The sequence below is a fragment of the Gadus chalcogrammus genome, chromosome 2, assembly GCF_026213295.1.
Source record: "Gadus chalcogrammus isolate NIFS_2021 chromosome 2, NIFS_Gcha_1.0, whole genome shotgun sequence".
NCBI classification, from domain to species: Eukaryota; Metazoa; Chordata; class Actinopteri; order Gadiformes; family Gadidae; genus Gadus; species Gadus chalcogrammus.
The window spans coordinates 392,146-414,375 of record NC_079413.1 but is presented as its reverse complement, the minus strand read 5'-3'; the positions used below and the strand labels follow the sequence as shown (position 1 = coordinate 414,375).

At 48.4% G+C, this 22,230-nt stretch overlaps 2 protein-coding genes across 9 annotated transcripts; both read right to left on the bottom strand.

The window, feature by feature from the left end:
* Positions 1-29: 29 nt before the first annotated feature.
* On the bottom strand, positions 30-13,694 carry LOC130404956 (galectin-3-binding protein A-like). 3 transcript variants are annotated; one of them, XM_056609910.1, is made up of 7 exons: positions 11,379-13,694; positions 8,814-8,868; positions 8,514-8,643; positions 8,138-8,344; positions 2,059-2,190; positions 1,283-1,562; positions 30-1,179 (listed from the first exon to the last, which is right to left on the bottom strand). In XM_056609910.1, exons 3-7 carry the CDS (start codon positions 8,599-8,601, stop codon positions 84-86), a joined length of 1,803 nt encoding a protein of 600 aa, XP_056465885.1. In that variant the 5' UTR covers positions 8,602-8,643; positions 8,814-8,868; positions 11,379-13,694; the 3' UTR covers positions 30-83. The 3 variants fall into 3 exon arrangements, with proteins under 3 accessions (XP_056465885.1, XP_056465899.1, XP_056465892.1); XM_056609924.1 differs by having other exon boundaries at positions 8,818-8,868; XM_056609917.1 differs by lacking the exon at positions 11,379-13,694 and having other exon boundaries at positions 8,814-9,286.
* A 1,855-nt stretch (positions 13,695-15,549) lies between these two features.
* On the bottom strand, positions 15,550-21,808 carry LOC130405368 (soluble calcium-activated nucleotidase 1-like). 6 transcript variants are annotated; one of them, XM_056610463.1, is made up of 5 exons: positions 18,518-19,624; positions 18,225-18,305; positions 17,334-17,981; positions 16,884-17,087; positions 15,554-16,756 (listed from the first exon to the last, which is right to left on the bottom strand). In XM_056610463.1, exons 3-5 carry the CDS (start codon positions 17,962-17,964, stop codon positions 16,386-16,388), a joined length of 1,206 nt encoding a protein of 401 aa, XP_056466438.1. In that variant the 5' UTR covers positions 17,965-17,981; positions 18,225-18,305; positions 18,518-19,624; the 3' UTR covers positions 15,554-16,385. The 6 variants fall into 6 exon arrangements, with proteins under 6 accessions (XP_056466408.1, XP_056466438.1, XP_056466442.1 ...); XM_056610467.1 differs by having other exon boundaries at positions 18,225-18,293; XM_056610433.1 differs by lacking the exons at positions 18,225-18,305; positions 18,518-19,624 and adding an exon at positions 19,634-19,835 and having other exon boundaries at positions 15,550-16,756.
* Positions 21,809-22,230: the final 422 nt, after the last annotated feature.

Here is a 22,230-nt window from a genome sequence, read left to right as displayed (position 1 = left end):
CCCACCATCTCTACCACCACCCCCACCATCTCTACCACCACCCCCAACCACCAACATCTCCAACGCCACGAGGGGCAGTCATCTCAGATGTATTCGGGCCTCACCACAAAGTGGTAGATATACCCTTCATTGGGGCAGGGGTATGTTACATTCGCACCAGCAGGCACATAAGCAAAATCATCCTTGAAGTCCACGATGTGGAAGATGAATCTTCCTCGGCAGCTAAGCAGCAGCCGGTTGCTGTAGCGGATGCTGCCCTGGCCCTGGTCCTGGTACTTGTGCGTGGACATTCTCATTCTGGCCGCAGGCAGCGAATCACAAAGCAAACCACGGCTGGAGCAGTCGCTTTGCTCGTTGAAGAGGTTCAGCTGCCAGTCAACCTTTCTGTCATTGAAGAGAGCGCTGGTGTGGACAGGTGTGCTGTGATGTTCAGTGGTCCGCAGACTGGGCCTCTTGTAATACTGGGTGTTTTTGCCTCGATGTGAACCCCTACCAAAGTGGTCGTACGGGCTGTCGATCGGACGCCCAACGGTTTCTACGCTCTGGTCGTACGCAACGCTCCACGGGGGGGCGGTGTAAATCCTGGGCTTGTAATCCCGGTCGTCTGCCTGGAAGTTGGAGCTGTTCTTCAGATGGCCGAAGGGCAGCGAGTGAGCCTGGAACCCTTTCAGGACTTTCTCCTGATACAGAGTCGGATGGGTGGAGTAGAGGGCGGAGGTGAACCGTAGCTTGATGAGCTCCTTGGCGGGGATCATAGGGAAGCGCACACGGGCCAACAAGGCGGCCTGCTGCTCCTCACTGGTCGTCCGGTTCACCCGGGAGACCCAGTCCTCCAGCGCTGCCAGGACGAAGGTCTCGCCCGGCACCACCAGGTCAGAGCGGGACAGAAGGGCCTGCAGCAGCTCTGCTGACACAGAGCTCCAGGCCTTGGAGGTGCTGAGCTTCTGGAAGTTCCACGCCATGTACTGGAGACAGTTCTCCTGCAGCACCCGGTCGCCCGCTCCCACCGAGTGCTCGTAGAAGGAGACCTGGGTGAGGAAGGAGGGGTCCTCAGGGAGAAGCTTGGTTAAGAGGCGCCCGGCGTCCTCCATCAATCTCCGCATTCCAAAGTGCGAAGCCAACTGGTGGATACACTCGGCGGTAGTCCTGGATACTTCCAGCTTCCGCGTGTACATGTACCTAATAGTACACGGGGCAGATTCCACAATGGTTACCTGGGGGATGGGAGACCACACAGTGTCATTACGGTCATCAGAATCATGGGGTGCTGTAAGGCCTATACCTGATCAAACTGGGTAGATGAGGAAGGCACGTCTGGGTGAGATGAATTGATATTTGGTCTACGTCCGTCTGGGCATTGAAGCCAGGGAAGCGTGAGAGGATCATCCTGTGTGCGCACACTGTTGTGTCCACCACCTCCCAGAGCCCATCGTCTCGGTTCTCGCCAGTGTAAGTGTATCCCTGGATCAGGAAGTCGCAGCCCTCCTGGCTGTCAAAGAGTTGCCCAAGATCCTCAGACAGTTCAAGAATATGGTCCACAAAGGTCTCTGTCGCACTAGTGCCTAAAGTGTGGAGAAAGATTGGAAACATTTAATGTATGCAATAGAAAATCGGGGAAGATAAACAAATGGTTGAATTGTTTCTGAAATCATGGAGAAAGCAGAATCTGAGAAAAAGAAAGCACAGCCAAAAACACCAGAATGCCGTATCAGGAAGAATATATTTGAATGGGATTCAATTCTAAATACTCTGACCCTCCCCTCGAGTTGTGCTTCTCTAGTGGGGAGAAACTGCCATCAGTTGCATGAAATACAGGCCCATGTTTCTCCCTACATTGCCATTATTTGAATTATTACTTTTTTTAATGTTCATGCTTACACTGCCAAATAGAACGCACCTACATTTACGTTCATTTTATTTATTTTTCCCCCAAAAATGTATTGTGCCAGATAAGTTTGAGAACCACTGGCCTAAAGAATAGTTAAGTTTTCCCTTTAAGTAAGAAATAAACAGTAAGCTATAGTACTGCCCTAATGGTTGAATAATTCCGATACCTACCTGCTACACAAATGACTCCAGCATCGTCCTTGTGTGAGCAATCCATTAATCCCCATCCATTGTAGGAACAGTTGGAAAGAGAGTTCTCTGTGCCAACACACTTCGTCTGGTCAAGCCAAATCTGTCCGGTTCCTAGAGAAAGAGAAATTGTTCATTTTCAATGGCAAGATGTAGTAGCATGGACAGTTTCTACCTAAATATGATTCCCCATCGGTTTTCGGTAAACAGGAGAATAAGAATCATAACAATGATTTGTGTTGAATAGAAGAAAAATAAGAGTCTCTTTCGTTGTGCTCCTTCATCCTCCGAAAACGGTAGCCTGGCTCCGCCCGCCTAAGTACTTCTGCTCAATTTGAATTTCCCCTCTGTACAAATGAAATGAAATGAAGTGAAGTACGAGAGTCTGGTAGAACCAGGCTACGAAAACGGGCCAAGTGCCATGTAAATGTAACGGAAATAAATCCCTGAAAATGAGACACCGCCAGGATGTGAAACAAAAAGGCGAAGGAACTTCTTAATGAGTTGGACGGATACGTTTCCGTGGGTCCGTCATGACAGCGGGTTAAAGTGAACCGTTGCCTTTTTGACTTCCCCGCAATCGGATTCATCAACACAATTTCACTACATTACGTGTGTAGTATGTTGAGGACAGTTTAGGCACCGCATCGACAAAAATCACAACGACATTGTTGCTATCGATATCTGTGCGAGAAAAGCACTTCAATCTACGTTCCGGCTACTGTCTGTTTTTGGGACCTGTTTATGGCGACACATTAGTGCCATAATTCACTAATGTGATAAAAGATGCATTCTGGCGTATTATATTATTCCACACGCGTAGATATTAACTGCGAGCGCGCAAATGATCTCTGCGCGCGCGCAAATGACCTCTGCGCGCGCGCATTTCAAATGCAAATTGTTACATTATTTTTGAATGAATAGATAAGTAAGTACCCTAGCATAGACAATAGACACTGTGGGTGTGGCTGAGACATCAAAAACCATGTATTCCATCTAATTTGTGAACCAGCAGTTGGCCGCCTCGTGCCCACTGCACCGTCAGTCAACGGACGTGGGAAGGCGTGGCTGACGGATGGGGGAGTAGTCTTTGCAGAGGCATCCGTCAGCCAATCAAATCGCTTCGCCGGGTTCTTCCCGCTTCTTCCTGCTTGTTGCGATGCAAGATTACCCGCTTTCCCGCTTTCCAGTATCGTCAGAGCCCGAGTCGCGTCACAGTGCTTAAATTTGCATACGCGATCTGATTGGATGACGGAACCGTCGCTGCCGAAAAAGTTCAACATTTTTCAACTTTCTGACGGTGGCGAACGCTCCAACTGAACGGACGGATCCACAATGCATTGCGCGTCCGTCCCCATTCAAAGTCAATGGGCAACGGTCAACTGACGGAGGTAGTGGGCACGGGGCGTGAGTGGTTTAGCATCTGCCCTGCAATACGCGCGACCCGATTTCGCGTCCTGGGTACGTCATTTAATTCTTGCCGTTGGCTTATTTTTGTAATTTCCTTTATATCAGAGAAATGAGGCCTAACTATTTACTTTTTATATAATAAATATGTCTTACAATATCCCTATAACCCAAATATACCTTGCAAAAACTCATGGTAAAGTTAATGTTGGCAGCGTGGGGCTCAATTACGTCCGCGTGCGGCATGCCTCAACGACGTCCGCATTCCGCATTTTTACTTCCGCATCTCAAACTTCGTTTTCGAGCGTGACGTAGGAATTGGTAGACGGACGTTCTAATCATCATAGACTACATAGGCAACATAACAACAATGGATAACAGTTTCGGACCACTTCCGTACAATTTTGAGCCAGCTAGCCGTGAGGGAGAACAGCAACCACCTAATAGGGGGAGACACCATGGCAATAGGAGGGAGATAGAGTTGTGGTGTCAGGAGAATTATGGTGAGCCAGGAGCGGCTGAACATCAACACGGCCACGGAGGAAGAGCTCATGACCCTGCCCGGGGTCAACCGCCCCATGGCGCGGAGCATCGTGGAGTACCGGGACTGCATCGGGGGCTTCAAGAAGGTGGAGGACCTAGCGCTGGTGAGTGGGATAGGCGCTGTCACGTTAAAATTGTACCGGGGGCGAAAATTGTACCGGCCTATGTCATCGTTTGTTTACATCCTGACAACCTGCCCGGCAACAGACGACGCGATGCAGAAAACATGTTTCCAAACGACGAAATAACATAATACAGATAGCGGATCGCTATCTGTATTATGATAGATAGCGATAACACTTGTTTTTACTTTATATTTGTATTGTATTTAATTGTTTAATCGAAACAATAAAAAGAATTGTCCGCGAAACGGGCGATCGCGTCAAATGACGCGTCAAATCACGTAGGAAGGTTCTTGAACATTCTAGACTATGAAACCTGCTTAAAACACTCAGTTTACTAGCTAAATTCAATTAAACAATTCAATACAATACAAATATAAAGTAAAAACAAGTGTTATCTAGCGATCCGTTATCTGTATTATGTTTCAAGAACCCTCCTACGTCATTTGACGCGATCGCCCGTTTCGCGGGCAAAACATTTGTCATTTGACGCGATCGTCCGTTTCGCGGGCAATTTTTTTTATTGTTTCGATTAAACAATTAAATACAATACAAATATAAAGTAAAAACAAGTGTTATCGCTATCTATTATAATACAGATAGCGATCCGCTATCTGTATTATGTTATTTCGTCGTTTGGAAACATGTTTTCTGCATCGCGTTGTCTGTTGCCGGGCAGGTTGTCAGGATGTAAACAAACGATGACGTAGGCCGGTACAATTTTCGCCCCCGGTACAATTTTAACGTGACAGCGCCACCAAACTGGAGATTGTTAAAGTGGAGATCTGCGTGTCGAGTAGGACCAGTTCGTCGCAGCACTCCCCGTCCTCCCTGTGGAGAGACCCGGAGCATATGTCCTCCTGCAGCGGCATGAACATCAACACTGCCACCCCGCCGCAGCTCATGAGCATCCGCGGCATCTCGGAGAAAATCGCCCGGAACATTGTCGCCTATCGGACCCAACACGGTCCGTTCAAGAGCATCGAGGACCTGGTTCGGGTCGATCACATAAACTGCTCCCTACTGGACAAGATCCGTTTCCAGGTGTTTGTGGAACGCTCAAGAACTCCGTCCACCAATACCAACGGCGGGCTGACCTACACGGGTCGGTTTCATCCGAGCCCAACCTCGTTCAGCATCCGGAGCGACGACTTCGACCTCCCGCCGGGAGGACCCACGCAGATGGTGTCCCTGCGGCCCCGCGTGGCACCGGCCCCGGGCCCGCGGGACGGCCGGGCCGCGGTGCGCCTGGCCACCTGGGACCTTCAGCGCTGCTCCAGTGAAAAGGCCAACAACCCTGGCGTCAAAGAGGTCGTGTGTATGCCCCTACTGGAGAACGAGTGAGTACAACTAACGTGAGGGTTTGCGCTGAACATGTTGTGTCTTCTTGGGACACGTTGTTTCCTGTGTGTAAACACGTTGGTGTCAGGGGATTTCATGTTCGATAACTAAAGCGGCTAGGCAACGCAAACTAACATTCTGAGCCAAACTGAACACAGAGCCCCAGACCTGCATGTCTACCCTGGGTCTGGACCCCCAGACCTGCATGTTGGTCTAGACCCCCCCAGGCCTGCATGTCTCCCCTGGATCTAGACCCCCGACCATATGTCTCCAGCCCATCTCCAGTGAGTGCAGCCGTTTGACTTCCAGGCGTCCGGCCAAGCAGCCTGTAAAGGTTCCGTGGAGGCGTGTGTGTTTGCACAGCACTAGCTTGCGATCAATCACAAGATCCCATGATGGTTGTGTTGAGAGAGGGAGACGTTCTACACACTCCCACTCGTCTGCAGGCTGTCGGAGGAAGCCCAGATCCGTGCTGGCGGTGTGAGGCAGCGGGGTTATTACAGGTTATCAGCTCAGACTGGGTGACGTCCACTCATGACAATGCAAAACAACCACACGCAGAGGCAGTAGAGGAGCCGCGCAAATGAACGTGTATTTGGTGACAGAGGCGAAAAAAAAGTCCTTTCTCTTCACCTGTACAAAATAATAATAATAATAATAATAATAATACATTTAATTTAGAGGCGCCTTTCAAGACACCCAAGCAGTGTTTCCCCTAGAATTTTTTTTAGGCCCGGTGGTAAGAGCTGATAGTGTGATTTGTTATAAATATTTCACGGGATGCTAGAGTATTTGTTGGTATTTGTTGGACGAGGGGGGGGGGGGGAGAGGTATGGAGCGATTGTTGACCGGGGGGGGGGGGTGGAGCAATTGTTGACCGGGGGGGGGTAGAGCGATTGTTGACGGGGGGGGGGGGGGAAGAGCGATTGTTGACGGGGGGGGGTTGTATGTCTTCAAACTTCGTCTGGGCAATAAGGACAAAGTCAGTGATAAAAAAAAAAAAATTATACAGGAGCATAAAGCACCAATACATATTGAGATAGCTGGTGGTGAGCTTGGATGGTTATGATATTATGGCTAATAATAATAATAAAAAAATAATAATATTATTATTATTTTTTTTTTTTTTCTCTTTTTCATTTTTTTGGCCGGTTGTTGGCCTGGCGGGGGCGCTCGTTGGCCTGGCGGGCCGCCAGGCCTGAACAATGGTAGGGGAAACACTGCCCAAGGTCACCTTACAGAGCATATAGTCATCATACATTTTTTAAAAAACAAGACATTGTGGAAAAAATAAATAAATAATCATAAGCAATAAGCAATAATAAAACAAAAACAAGACAAAACAAAACAAAAAGAAAACAATCAAAACAGTGATCAGTTAGACGTTGTGTGCGAGTTTGAACAGGTGAGTTTTGAGTTGTGACTTGAAGGTTGTAATGGTGTCTGACTGTTTTATGTGTGGGGGGAGGGAGTTCCAAAATGCACCCAGGCTCGAAAGCCTGCTCCATCCTTTCTCCGATCGGGGAAACTGTGAAATCGGAGATGGTCGGACAGGAGTTCGGAGTTTGAACAACCCCCACAGATACAAAACCTCATCTCGTCGATTAGAAAAACCCCAAAACCACAGGGGGGGGGGAATACAAGACTGCTCACCGCGGTAACTACTCACAACTACGCATGGAGCTGAGGCAGCAACAGCGACCGCGTCTACCAATTCCTACGTAAAAAATAGTCACTTTAAAACTGGATTTTTTGCCGATATACTTTTTTAAACTGATCAAATCCTGCATTTTAATTTCAAAGGGCAATTTTCAGAGAATGTTATGTATAAATATTTTTAAAAACATTAACTTCCAATACGCACTTTAAAAGGCTGCGCCTATACTCGTAGAATCTAGAGTTACAATAAGTAACTATCGTTTCAGCCATTTACTGTACAATTCAGAATTGAATGAGAGGAGGGCTGTTCGCAGAGAATACTCGAACGCAGCATTATCATTGGTGTTATTTTAGGCTGTGATCCAGATACCTCGGATGCCAGCAAAGGGTAAAGAAGACTCGGTGGAAACTGGTAGAACCGCCGTTGATCGGCGCGCAGGCGGGGTTGGCGGAAAGTGTGTGTACCGATGACCAGTTTATATGTACCACACACACACACACACACACACACACACACACACACACACACACACACACACACACACACACACACACACACACACACACACACACACACACACACACACACACACTATAACTACTTTTATTAACACTATAAACACTATATAAGGACAAAGGTTAAAGGTGAAAGAGGCGCGGCTACGGTAGAGGTCCGCATAGTTCCTTGAACTTCCTTCGTTCCCAAAATAATGTACAGTACTGTACCTTTACCGTTTCTTCCTTTTTCTACATTGTTTTTTGCTCTGAATCTATTTATGATAAAATGGTAATTTGAGGGGATAATTGTCTTAGTGCCAGGCTTAAAACTGTTTTGATTTTCTGAAAATAGGCAAATGGGAAATGTAGGTCTACTGCCTGAACCAGAGCCGTTGTAACAGGGGCGATCACTGTTGGCTCTATTACTGCTACGACTGCTGCTGTGCCATTCCCCCTTAGTGGAGGAACAATATCAGAACAGAACAGCCTACCTTCGCCAAACGTCCCTCCAGCGGTGGCAGATACGGCTCCTTTGAAGTGCAGCTGACGACACACCACCTGTGCGTCGTGCAGGTCCCAGGCATTGTGACACACGGTTCCCCATTCCCCGTGAAGGTAGACCTCCACCCGGCCCTGGGAGCGTGTCTTCGAGCCCGCCAACCGTAGAGCCCCCTCCTCTGGCGACCTGATCTTGCTTTCTGATTCACAAAGATAACTAGTTCGTAATTTGAGAGACAGCAAATACCCCCACCCCTCCTGGTTACCTCCGTACCAACAAGGAAACAAAACAAATAGTTAAAGAAGAAACTACAGATTTTTGCAATATACTATTTGCATTATAAGTATCGGAATTGTAGTCAGACTTACTGTAAAGGCTCAAGTTCACGGATCTGAGAGGAGAAACATGGAGAAGCAACATCCCGAAGGCGGACAGCAGGGCCCCGTGGATCAGCATGGTGATCCCGGCTATGTTTGTTGCTCTGAGAAACTTTTTAGCCTACAGGTGAATTTGACCATAGGCAAATTGTTAAACCGAGTTGTTGAAAATGAAAGTATTTTAATGTATTAATAAAATGCAGACATCAAGAATTGCCTACATTTTAATTCATATCTAATAACATTCTTGATTCAGAAAATGTAAAATAGCTATAACGAACATTTGCCTACCTACTGATAGTTGTTCTTGTGTGGCGTTTCCAGATCAGCCAGAGACTGACTGCTCCTTTGATTAGCCACACAAATAAAAATTAAATAGGCGTAGGCGTATGTAGGCATATATGGCATGGGTCTGGTTTCACAACTTCACAACACGGCAAACTGGCACATATCGTTTGTTGGAAAATGGGTGAATTGATTGACCTAGCGATTGTGGTACTTGCACTTGGTTCTATGAACTTCCTTTCTGTACCGACAGCGATATATTGAAGCACTTCTTATGACAAATGTACTCGCTTTGGATAAAAGCGTCTGCTAAATGCCCTAAATGTAAATGTAAAATTGCCTTGCTGTAACTGAGCATATCATCTTTATTTAAACAAGGTTCGGGAGGCGGGAAAGAATTCAGTGTTGGTTTTCCTTGTTCAATCCTGTGTGCTTAAGAGGGGCATGTTAAAACAGCTTTTATTCTCAAAACAACTAGCATCACATTCTTAACAAGGAAATATATATGTATATGTATATGTATATGTGTATATATATATATATATATATATATATATATATATATATATATATATAAAAAAGGCGACCGCACTTGGAGGTTCCCTGTTTGGCCGCGGAGCAGGGGTCAGGCACTTGTTCTTGTGACCTCTTCAAGCCCGTCCTCAACACCGCTCCCACTCTCACCGCAAAGGTGAAAGGGGGGGGGGGGGGGGACGACGACATGGAGTCAGGTACCAAAACCCGGCGCCGACACACTGAACAGCTGCTGTCAGAGACTTGGGGGCCTGAGGCGGTAGAAGCTCTGTGGGCGTTCAACGGGACTCACCGGGGGGGCTGATGCCCAATGGCGGAGCCAAAGGGGGGGCCGGGGTGGCACTGGACACTCCTGAAATCTGATTGGCCACCCCGGGCGCCACCCTAAAATTGTATTCGCTACCGGCGGTGCCTTTTTCAAATCGACGGGTGAGAGAGAATATTTCCCACAGCTCACGAGTCATACGAGAGACTGACTGCAGCGATTGGCGAAAGCACCATATTGAAGTAAGTTTTAAGGTTTAGCATCGGGTTTGGGTTTCCTGAACAACTATACGAAAGTTGACTCGCTGTGCAGATGCATATTGGAAAATTGGCTCCATAACAGACAGTTAATCAGATAAGAGAGATCGGTTCCCAACTTAGCCTGTCGTAAATTAGTGTTTAGTGTGTTTAGCTAATGTGGGGTAACTAGTACAAATGTCAGTGGAGGACAATTCCGGTATTTTGAATATTGAGCCCACTTTCTGGTTGTGTCTAGGATGAAATAGAGTGGTTGACACCGAAATTTGAGCCTCTGTGTCGGTGACATAATTCAAACTTTCCAGAACTTTCTGTGTGGGGGTAGAAGGGTGCTTCATGCAGGATCTACCGGGATGCTCTCTCCCCTTGAAGCCGTTTACTGGTGATCATTAACTCAAATGGGAAGTACAGGAAGTAAGGCGATAAAACAATGTTCAACAATGATTGTGTGTGTGTGATAGTGTTGGCTCGTTTGTTCGCGAACCTGTTCGAATGAACGAGTCTTTAGGACGAACAAACCGAACCGGTTCGTTTCTCTCGTTCGTTCGTTCGTCTTGTTCACCATTCGAATCACCGGAAACTTGACTGAACGAACGAACGAGTTTCCGGTAGCACTAACTCCACTGAGTCTGACTGACTCAGCTGAGAACCGGGCAATGGCGTGCATTCCATGATGCGATTCACCGCTACCGGAAACTAGGCTGATTCGCGAACGACTCCTCCACCAAGTTTCCGGTGAATTGATTCACTGGAAACTCGACTGAACTGGGAGGAGTCGTTCGCGAATCGTTTGTTCGTTCAGCCTGGTTTCCGGTAGCGGTAAATCGCATCATGGAATGGACGCCATTGCACGGTTCTCAGCTCAGTCAGTCAGACTCAGTGGAGTTAGTGCTACCGGAGACTCGACTGAACAAACGAACAAACGAACGATTCGCGAACGACTCCTCTTGGCGAACTGAATCACGAGAACTGGGTCACGGAAACAAATCATTAAATCCACCACTAGTGTGTGAGAGAGAAATTGAGCTGCAGAGACACTGGCTATTCATAGCATGTTAAAGAAATCTAGTGAAGTAACCCTAGTGGACCACACCATCTGCCACATTGTAGAACTCGCGGTTCTTACTCTAATCAGCCATCATAGGATTCATTCATGCTCCTTAGATGCCATGTTAGGGTTACACACACATTTTCAGTCATGGTCTATGGACCCCCTGAAGTAGCCATGGCCACCCCCTGGCCCCCCCATGTATAAAACTCTAGTTCCGCCACTGCTGGTGCCGGCCGCCGCCCTCAGGAACTCGTACTTGGGGACCCAGTTTTCATGGCGGACGTCCCCTCCGTAGCCCACCACCTTCACCCACTCCGGGTTGTGGTTGACAAACTCCCCCGCCGTGGTGGTCCACTCTTTGCCCAGACCGCCGACGTACAGACGCTCCTCCTTCACGGCCAGCCACTCCGCCTTAAAACCTACCAGGGGAACCACGACACCAGTCACCATCAAAGAGCACTTACATGCAGATGAAGACGCTCCGCGTCCCACTCCACCTGCACCTTGTTCCGCTCTGGAACCCCGCCAGGTAGCCGCGCAGCAGGTGGATGAACGTGTCCAGGTCGGCGAGACGGCGATGCGGTAGCGCGTGCCGTGGGCGCCGAGCGGGTAGGTGTAGTGGTAGAGCCACTCGGGGTTACCAGGCGGGCCGTAGCTTTTTTCTCTTCTCCACCTACAGAGTTTGTTGTGTACGATTATTCAAGAAACTCGTGTTATTACCCGTAGACACTTGACCGCGGGAACCGGAGCCTCAGAGGAGGGACTAACCCTTCAGAGGTTGCTATGGTTAAAGTTTTTTTTTGGAATGTCAAGGCCTAACCGTCTCTGTGTCTTACCAACCACGCTCTTTGTCCTAGCAACCACACTGGGTGGAAACCAGTAGAACCACCTATGATGGCCTTGGGCATGCGGGCGGGGTTGTTATGGTTATTTTTTTTCTTTTGATACGGTTCAACTTGATGTTAAGGCCTTGATGCCAGAGAAAACAAGCTCGGTGGAAACCGGTAGCCGGGCAGGCGGGGATCGCAGTAAAACTAGAAAATGCATTTCCTGCAGAAATTGTGGTGAGTGCTGTAGTACAAAGTGAGGTTGGAATTATGTTTTGAAGGTCCCATTACATGCTATTTTATGTATTCTTTAATATAGGTATTAGTGGGCAACTAACACAGTATTCAAAGACGTTCCCGAAATTCAGCCGTGGTGCAGAGTTACAGCCACTCCGAGCCAGTCGCACATTGAGCCTCCCCCAAATGCGCTGTATTGGTGTCTGTAGCTATAATGCAAATGAGGAGCGAGGCGGGTCAAGGAGGAGGGTGGGGGTGTGGCCCTGAGCAGCTTGCCGCCACGGTACCATGCGCTCTGTTAACAGTGGATATATTGTTTATTATGGATCCCCATTAGTTGTCGCAGAAGCGGCAGACAAGTCTTCCTGGGGTCCAATTAAAATCTGAACATACAAACAATTAATCATCACTCAAATACAGTAAAAGTAGTGACAAAACTACAAATACATAGCAACAGTCAAACAAACAAATAAATGGGCATCTGGGCGCCTCAGAGCGCAAACACCTTCATCAAAACATAATTCATTGAGCGCCAAGCCAAGTCAGAGTCCCGAGTTCATATTTAACATAAATAAAAATAGGATTTAATTTGCCTCTTGAATTCCCTCTTCACAGGTATAACACGAATGTGCGAAGGGAGTATATTCCACAAAGAAATTGACCTATAGAAGGATGTCCTCCTCATTGCATTACTCCTACAGTGTGGGAGCACAACTAGCCCTGCTGTTGCAGATCTAGTACCGTATGAATGAGCATCAGAGCAAAAAACAATTTCATTAAAAAGAGCTCTAGGAACATGAGTGGAAATTACATTCTTAATAAATATCAAGGACCTAATGGATAACCTATCAAGAGCTTTAGGCCACTTGAGATCAGAATGCATCTGATCTACATTTGATCTGTAAGATCTATCAAGGGCAAGCAGCCCGGTTTTGTACAGTTTGTAGTTTGCTTAGGTCAGTCTTAGAGTCTTATCGCAATGGCGAGGCGCACACAGCCTTTAGCCGTGTTCTGTAAATATTCTAGAACACACGGGAGTCCTGGAGCTCTATATCTAAATATTATCATATAGCCTACATAGATATCTATATCATATAATATATATTATCACGGCCAAAAGCTGTGTGAGCCGATATTATGAATCTCAAACGACCGCGTTGGGTTCTCCGACGTTCCTGGTTCTTCCACGTCCACATCAATGTGAAGTAGACTGAACCGCGACAAGGAGGAGAAAGGGATCGTTGCCGGGCAGCGCTTAGGCACCTCCGCCTCCGGCGGTGGTCCCTCAGCGGGGCTCAAGCGGGAGACATTCGCCGCCAACAATCCCTTTCTCCTCGATGTCGTGGTTCATGTTCTTGAGGGAGTCAAAGTTCCTTCCCCCCAATTCATTCTCAACCTTGGCTGAGATAACCCCCACTACGAGTCTCGTAGAAATACCAGCGACGAGAGTCCGACGTGTTATGCGCCATAACACCAAAAGCAGAACGGATATCCAAATAACAAGGAAGTGTACAACACTTGCGTTACAGTCCTGGAGCTCTATATCTAAATAATATCATATAATACATAGATATCTATATCATATAATACATATTATCACGGCAAAAAGCTGTGTGCACCTCCAGACGATATTATGAATCACAAACGACTTTGTCGGGTTCTGCGACGCCTCTGGTTCTTCCACTTTCACGTCAACCTGAAGTCGACTGAACCGCGCGCACACCAAACGCAAGTTTTAGCCACTGGGGGACCATAGGCAGGCTAGGGGAACTCATATTTATGTTAGAAAACCTCATAAAGTGAGATGTTCATGTCATGGGACCTTTAATAAAACCTCATCGATTAAGACAAAGAAACGTCTTATCTTTTATGCATGTTTTTTTTTACTGCAGTATGAAATAAACGATGGACTAATGCCTGTATGTGAAGTGTGGGTGGGATTGCAATGACGTGGCTGGATTTAAATGCGGCGTAAGGGTAATTTTAATGGGCTAAGGAGCCCAATTTATTAGGACACCAATTTGGGGCAATCCGAGGTCCCTTTGCCTACGTTTGGTGTGATGCTGGGGCGATCTGAAGCCCGCTGCCCACTGTGGCACATGAGAGCGCAGAGCCGACAGTAGGCTATCGGGCAACTGAAGCGGCAGCAGCTTAGCTTGTAGTTCCTGTGGAAACAGGCCGTGCCTCGGGAAGAAGCGCCCGACAGCATCCTGCTTTTAATTTGTTATCCAAATATCTGTATCATGTCACTCGGTGCGGAATAGTGTTGGCTCTGCGCGCTCGTTGCTCTTGCTATGCCACCAAAGAGGCATATCAACCGTAATGCTCCAGCCAATTAACGTGCACCCGGTGTCACAAAACAAGAACCCCCAATCCAAGTGATCGATGACGATACAAACGTTACATTTTAAACTCGTGCATGTTTCCCCAAGTGAACGACTTCATGCCTGTCTCTACGCTTCAAACTCATGCATGTTGCAGAAATTTTGGTCAACAGCGCCCCCCAGTGTCACGCTTTTTTCTTTCTTTTTTTTCACTCTTCCTTGGGTCCCCCGATGTTAACGGTGAATATCCTACATTGAATTCGCGGCTGACTTTGGGGACGTTGAAAGTATTTAGGTTGAATTTCTAATGGTTGAATATTTGATTGAGAATTGTTTAACATTGAAAAATAAATGTGAAATTGATTTATTGAAAATTGTCAAGTAAAATTCAGAGAAAAGAAAATCGTTAATTCAATGCATAAATTTTCAGTGCTTAGAATTTAATGGCTTTTTATTTTCAAAATCTGATGGCACAGATTAACTTCCATGAAATAGTATTTTAAAAGTAGAATATCTTAGAAAGTTTATATTATATACGCACAAACTATCTATATCTATCTATCTATCTATCTATCTATCTATCTATCTATCTATCTATCTATCTATCTATCTAGAGAGAGAGAGAGAGAGAGAGAGAGAGAGAGAGAGAGAGAGAGAGAGAGAGAGAGAGAGAGAGAGAGAGAGAGAGAGAGAGAGAGAGAGATATAAAACTTATTTTATTAACAATATAAACACTAATGACAAATTAAAGGTGAAAGAAGCGCGCCTACGGTTGAGGTTCCTTGAACTTCCTTCGTTCCCCAAATATTGTAGTTTTTTACATTTACCCTTTCTATAGTTTTCTACATAGTTGTTTGCTCCGAATCTATTTATGATAAAATGGTAATAATTTGTGGGATAATTGGCTTAGTTCCAGGCTTAAAACTCTGTTTTGATTTTCTGAATAAGCAAATGGGAAATTGACTGCCTGAACCAGAGCCGTTGTAACAGGGGCGATCACTGTTGGCGCTATACTGCTAGGACTGCTGCTGTGCCATTCCCCCTTAGTGGAGGAACAATATCAGAACAGAACAGCCCACCTTCGCCAAACGTCCCTCCAGCGGCGGCAGATAAGGCTCCATAAGCTCCCAGGCATTGTGACGCACGGTTCCCCGTGAAGGTAGACCTCCACCCGGCCCTGGGAGCGGGTCTTAGAGCCCGCCAACCGTAGAGCCCCCTCCTCTGGCGCGACCATATCTTTGCTTTCTGATGTAAAAAGATAAAAAGCTTCTATTTGAGACAGCAAATACCCCCACCCCTCCTGGTTACCTCCGTACCAACAAGGAAACAAAACAAATATTTAAAGAAGAAACGACTGATTTTTGCATGATACTATTTGCATTATAAGTATCGGAATTATAGTCAGACTTACTGTAAAGGCTCAAGTTCATGGATCTGAGAGGAGAAACATGGAGAAGCAACATCCCAAAGGCAGACAGCAGGGCCCCGTGGATCAGCATGGTGATCCCGGCTATGTTTGTTGCTCTGAGAAACGTTTTAGCCTATGGGTGAATTTGACTATAGGCAAATTGTGCAACAGAGTTGTTGAAAATGAAAGTATTTTAATGTATGAATAAAATGCCGGCATGAATTTTATTCCACACTATATTGTTTCCACTGGTGTTATATTTATTTAAACAATGTATCTGAAGACGGGAGAGAAATCAGTGTTTGTTTTCCTTGTTCTACAATCATCAGCCCTGTGTGCTCATACAAGAGGGGCATGTTAAAACAGCTTTTATTCTCAACACAACTAGCATCACATTCTTTACAAGGAAATATTCATACATTCATTCTAAAAAAAAATAGAAAAAAGGCGACCGCACTTGGAGGTTCCCCGTTTTGCCGCGGAGCAGGGGTCATTTGGGCACTCGTTCTTGTGACCTCTTCAAGCCCGTTCTCAACACCGCTCCCACTCTCACCGCTAAGGTTCGTGTTAGGACCGTTGGGCGCTGGAGCCTTTAACGCTGAACCGAGTAAAGAACCCAGAGTCTCCCGAACCAACGACCCCGCGGTCCCCGCTCACCAGGGGCTGGGCCGCCCTTCAGATGAACTCCAGGCCTTCGTACTTCACCTCTCCGATCTTGGTCTCGGGGAGGAGGATGCGTCCGTCCAGCGTGAACGCCAGGATGTAGGTGGCCACCGTCCCGCCGACCTCCTCCGACTTGAGGGCCAGGACGAGCTGGTCGTCGGTGTCGGGGACGAACTTGAAGGAGGAGAAGCCGTGGGTGGGGCTGAGGGGGCCGGCGCGGCTGACCACCACGCGCTCGAACCCGGGCGAGCAGCTGAGCACCAGGTTGGTGGCGCGGCGCTCGTCGGCCGCCTCCTCGTAGCGTTCCGAGCTGGCCCGGCGCGGCAGGAAGAACCAGCGCTGCAGGGTGTCGCTCCACGCCGCCGACTCGTGGATGAGGTACCCTGGGGGGGGGGGGGGGGAGACATGGAGTCAGGTACGAACACCCGGCGCTGTCACACTGAACAGCTGCTGTCAGAGACTTAGGGGCCTGAGGCGGTAGAAGCTCTGTGGGCGTTCAACGGGACTCACCGGGGGGGCTGATGCCGGCCGCCGCCCTCAGGAACTCGTACTTGGGGACCCAGTTTTCATGGCGGACGTCCCCTCTGTAGCCCACCACCTTCACCCACTCCGGGTTGTGGTTGACAAACTCCCCCGCCGTGGTGGTCCACTCTTTGCCCAGACCGCCGACGTACAGACGCTCCTCCTTCACGGCCAGCCACTCCGCCTTAAAACCTACCAGGGGAACCACGACACCAGTCACCATCAAAGAGCACGCACATGCAGATGAAGGTTTCCTAATTATTAATAAAGTTGTTTTCTTTTATAACGCCTCTGAGGAGGGGAAACCCCCCAAAACGTAGCATGCATTTCTACACAGTAAGACTAAGGCAGTCGATCCTGACCAACGCTTGCTACTGGGCGGTTCCACAGTGACGCTCGTGATCCACAACATCCCGGGACGCCCCCGGGAACACCGACCTTTGGCCACGCTGCCGTCGCCGTCCGGCAGGATGACCCAGGGCACGGCCTTGTTGCCGTCGATGTGGTAGACGATCCCCGTGCGGTCGTCCACGCTGTACAGCTTCCCGTTGAACGCCACCAGCTCCGACAGCTCCATGCCCCGCCCCTTCTCCGCCAGGTGGCTCTCCAGCACCAGCGGCTCCGCGTCCCACTCCACCTCCACCTTGTCCCCGCTCTGGGACACCGCCAGGTGGCCGCGCAGCAGGTAGCTGAACCACGTCAGCTCCTTGCCGGCGCTGCGGGAGGCCGTGTCCAGGTCTGCGATGACGGCGATGCGGTAGCGCGTGCCGTGGGCGGTCCTCTGGGGCGCGCTGAGCGGGTAGGTGTCGTTGTAGCGCCCCTCGGGGTCCGGGGTTGCGGCCCGGCTCCGGGGGCCGCCGCCCGCGCGCGAGGGGCTGAGCTGCAGGAAGACCAGGAGCAGCACGGCCAGCGCCGCCGCCGCCGTCACGATGGGACGCCACTTGAGGCGGAAGCGGGGGTCGGTGGGGTTGGCCATGGACGCCAACATGGGGAGGCCTCCGACAGAGATGCGGAGGGGGTTCATGGGCTCATCCTGAACTAATAGGGAGAAGGCCGTGGAAGCAGACATGGGGGACGGGGGAGGCCCTGCAGCAGGGGGGAGGGCGTGGGAGACGTTATTGATCCGTACTTCACACGTCGCTGCGTGACGGCATTAAGCACAAGCAAACCCCGAATGTAAACAAGGCGTTAACAGGCTACATGTGGCATACTCGTGTCCCAAAATGTTTTGAAGACAATGTGAGATTCACTTTGCCTTCACTCACATATACGAATGCTCATTTCAACATATCCTTTGTCAAGCTGTTCTTCTATAAAAATGTTAATTACCTTAACCGAAACAGACATTTGTGCTGGTGCTTTCCCCTTTACCGATCACCTGCTGGACCACCTTACATCCTGCTGGCATGTCTAATGTAAGCATATCAAGTGTTGATGGGCCGATTCTGCTGAGCCATAAGCATTACCAATCCAGAAAAACAATACCCAACCCCTAAAATAACAATAGGTATACACAGATACACTGTGAACACCTAATTACAATTCCTAAGAGAAATACATCAGCAATGGAAGATAGTAAGAAAAAAACAAAAAAAAAACGGACTTCCTTAGGTTTAACATACCTTCGACATGGCAGATCTACCTTGGGTCGAATAATGTTCCTCCCAACTAATTCCAACCACACAGGCTACAGCTCTTTACTATGTCGTCTCTATGTCTCTGTGTCTCTATTACTAAGCTGAGCCTCACTTCTAGACAGGAACGTTTCAGAGGTTTGGTCCCCGCAGCGTTAGTGTCAACGTGGAACTTGAGGAGTGCTTTGTTCAGCATACAGAGAAAGGTGATGGGAGTGGCGGCAGGTAAAGCAGGAAATACAAACAGTCTTATCTGGCCATGTGAAACATTGACAGGTGCAAAACCCCTGGCTTGGTCATTTAAGGCTGACAACCAAAGGTTACTTGTAGTACCATAAGTTTCAATTCACAGGTCATTTGTGATGACTACTTAATTATTAATGTATTAGATATAATTTTACAGTAGGGCTGGACAATATAGAAAAATGTATCATATGTGTATTCATGGGGAACCTAACACAATATCGATAAATATCATGATACACTTTACAACACCGTTGTAAACAGTCTAACAGAGTCATTACAGTGCTACATATGGATCATTAAGGTGTGGTATTTGACTAAAGCTAGTCTCATTGACGTTTTAAACCTCTGATTTGATCACCTCGACAAGTTTTATCAACTTTATAGCTCTCGCAATAAGTCGATATCTTCATTCCACGACTAAGCAGTACCATTCAAAGACATTACAGTATTAAGTCTGGCCCTGTGCTATAGCACAGAAAGGGGGCCAGAGTTACCTCATGACGCCTAGACTACCAAACCAAGGCTTGGCAGGATTACCTCTGGTGGAGGGTTTTCCTGAAGAGAGAACAGACGGGTGCAGGGAGCTGGCCTCTGCTAAAAGGCCCTTTCATAACAGGCCCCTGGCAAAACAGACGCTCATTATGGGAACAACATGGCCCACTGCGCTCAATCACACGCACACGCCACCTACAGCCGGCCCACGGGTTGGGTGGACTGCTTCCCCATTTCATCAGACGTTTAATAATTGGATCTAAAAACACTATGTGGCAACAGACCAACTCGTGAAAGGAAACTTAATAAGAGGCTAAGAGACATTTAAAGAGACTCCAAGGGGAGGAGGGGCTTGATCGGGCCTACCCTTCCGTCTCTTCCTGCCGGCCCGCTGAGCGCCGGCCATCCCAGTCACAGCAGCAGCGTCTTCGTAGGAGATGACTACATACACGGCACGAAGGAGCGGAGACAACTCTGTCCTGCTGCCGAGTTTACTGGTCACCAAACCGTGACTTAGGGATATTACATAGGATTGGACTTCAGACCGGAGGATAATGAGCCGGTCCAAACGGGCAACCCCCCCCACCCCACCCCGCAGGGCCCGTCCAGATAGAACAACCTAAAGCCTATATATGTTCTAGTCCCTCAGCAATGGAGCAACACAGCATCTATTGTTGTACAATGCAAGGCTGTGAAACTGCCAGCTATATATCTATATAAATAATGAATCATATTCAACAGTTAGCTCTGATGACCAAATCATTTGATTGGACAAGAGGCATTACAGGAGTGCTGCAATTGAATATAACTGCACTTGGACTTCTTACGTTACATGTATCACTCCACTTAACAGGTGTTTCTAATAACTGTTAGTGACACTGCCGATGGAAGGCAGTGCACTCATCGGGATCACACAGGCCGCCAGAGCGACCTGCAGCAGACGCTGATTCGACTAGCGGCCCAATAAATGGCAACGCACAGATAAATGTATAGGGTACGTAGTAGCTGGCCTGCAGTCACGTGTAGAGCTACACCGAGTGGCGAGCGAGCGTGCAGGAACATGTTGATGTGTTGCTTGGCAACAGTCTCCTACAGCGCCAGTGCAAACAGATCAGAGTCACTCGTTACGGTTCTGTGGAGCAGCTGTCTGAGAGCGGGCCACCGCGAGAGGGAGCGCGTGGACCGCCCCGCAGCCAGGCCCAGCAGGTCAGACACCTCTCGTACCTACGACCCAATCACAGGCCGGTTCATGGGGCATGTGACCTCGGGGGCGTCCATCCAGCAGCCTGGGGTTTGTGCCAGGACGGTACATAGGTGAGCTGCTCTGTCACCTCCCATGTGCTGGATGGAGGCCCCGCCTCCACCTGTTGTGGATCTAGAGGTACCCCCGGTTCAGGAACGAACACACACACACACACACACACACACACACACACACACACACACACACACACACACACACACACACACACACACACACACACACACACACACACACACACACACACTAATGTGAGTGTAAGAGTATACGATTTTGAAACTAGACAACCAATTAAAAGACACACACACACACAAACACACACACATACATAAATCAAACGCAGCTTTGATCAAATTACTAAGAATTGTAAAGTGATTCTAAAAGAGTCCATCAGGTCAATTAACTTATTGGTCTCTGTTTATTCTATCCCTTAGAGCGCCATGAAGCCACCGCGCTCCTTGTCATTTGGAAAGAGCGTCTTCAAAGGGAAGGGGTCAGGAGAAACCAGATGTAGGCAGCCAGCTGGCCAGGAACATAAATAACCCGTCAGTGCTGTAGGGCTGGAATGGCCTGATAGTTGTCACAGCGCCACGGTTCAGAGCCCTCAACCCAACGCACTACAGTCCACACACTGTATGTGACACTACTGTCACATGCTGAAGCCAACAGGCCAGGGTACGACAGTAAGGGATTTGATGTCCTCACACGGGAAACCCCTACGGTTGACTTATCCTCTCTGCCCCACGTAGCCAGTCAGCCTCCCACCCCCGATCAATCACGCCCCCAGTCTGTATCATCCAAACCAGCCTCACCTGGACCGTCCCTTACTGTCCACGGGGACCGAGGAAGTTATGGATCAGGTTAGTGTCATGACATCACGGATCAAAACGCCGACGGCGACCAGAACCACCCTGCTCTCTCAAACCGGACCACCGCAGACAACAGAAAAGACACTTACAGGAAATGTCAGATGTGCAGCTCCTCGTCCGACGTTAGTGGCCTCTGAGATGGCATGTCGCCTCTCCTTCTCCGTCCTGAACTATCTTGAGAGGTTCACGTTGATCACTTCCTGTGTGCAGCCATGACGCTGGAGCCCCGCTCCCCTGCTGTGATCACACGGTACCGGGTTTACGACCCCATGCTCTTCTATCATGTGCTCGTTGTGATGGTTTATGTGATGAATTCGGACCCTATTCTGTCACGTAGATGTTATAAAGCAGTTCAGTGGTGTTAGCTTCTCGTTTAGGGGGGAAATGGGCGGGGCTTATTTGCATGGTGCGTTCAAATCGTCCCTGTAAATTGAACAACTCAACTTAGACCTGTTTTGAACCCTTTATTGTTTGAACCAAGGATTTGAACCTATGATGATAAAATATGGTATCATTTAGCGACTGTTAACAAACAGAAATGATAAAAATGTAAATACTTTCAGCTTGAATTCTAACACAGATATAAAAACAACGCGGCTTTGGTCAGAGAACTCCACGCTGGAGGGGGCGTTTCGTCACCATGGTAACGGCCTACCTCAACCCGTTGATCCCGGGGTTCGAACCGACGCAGAGTGGGAGTGGGCTTTATTTGCGAGTATGACGCTACACACGCACACGCACGCACACACACACACACACATGCATACACACGCCGACCATCGGTCCCCTGGTCGTGACGTCGAGGGGCCTCGAAAAAGAAGAGAGAACGGAGC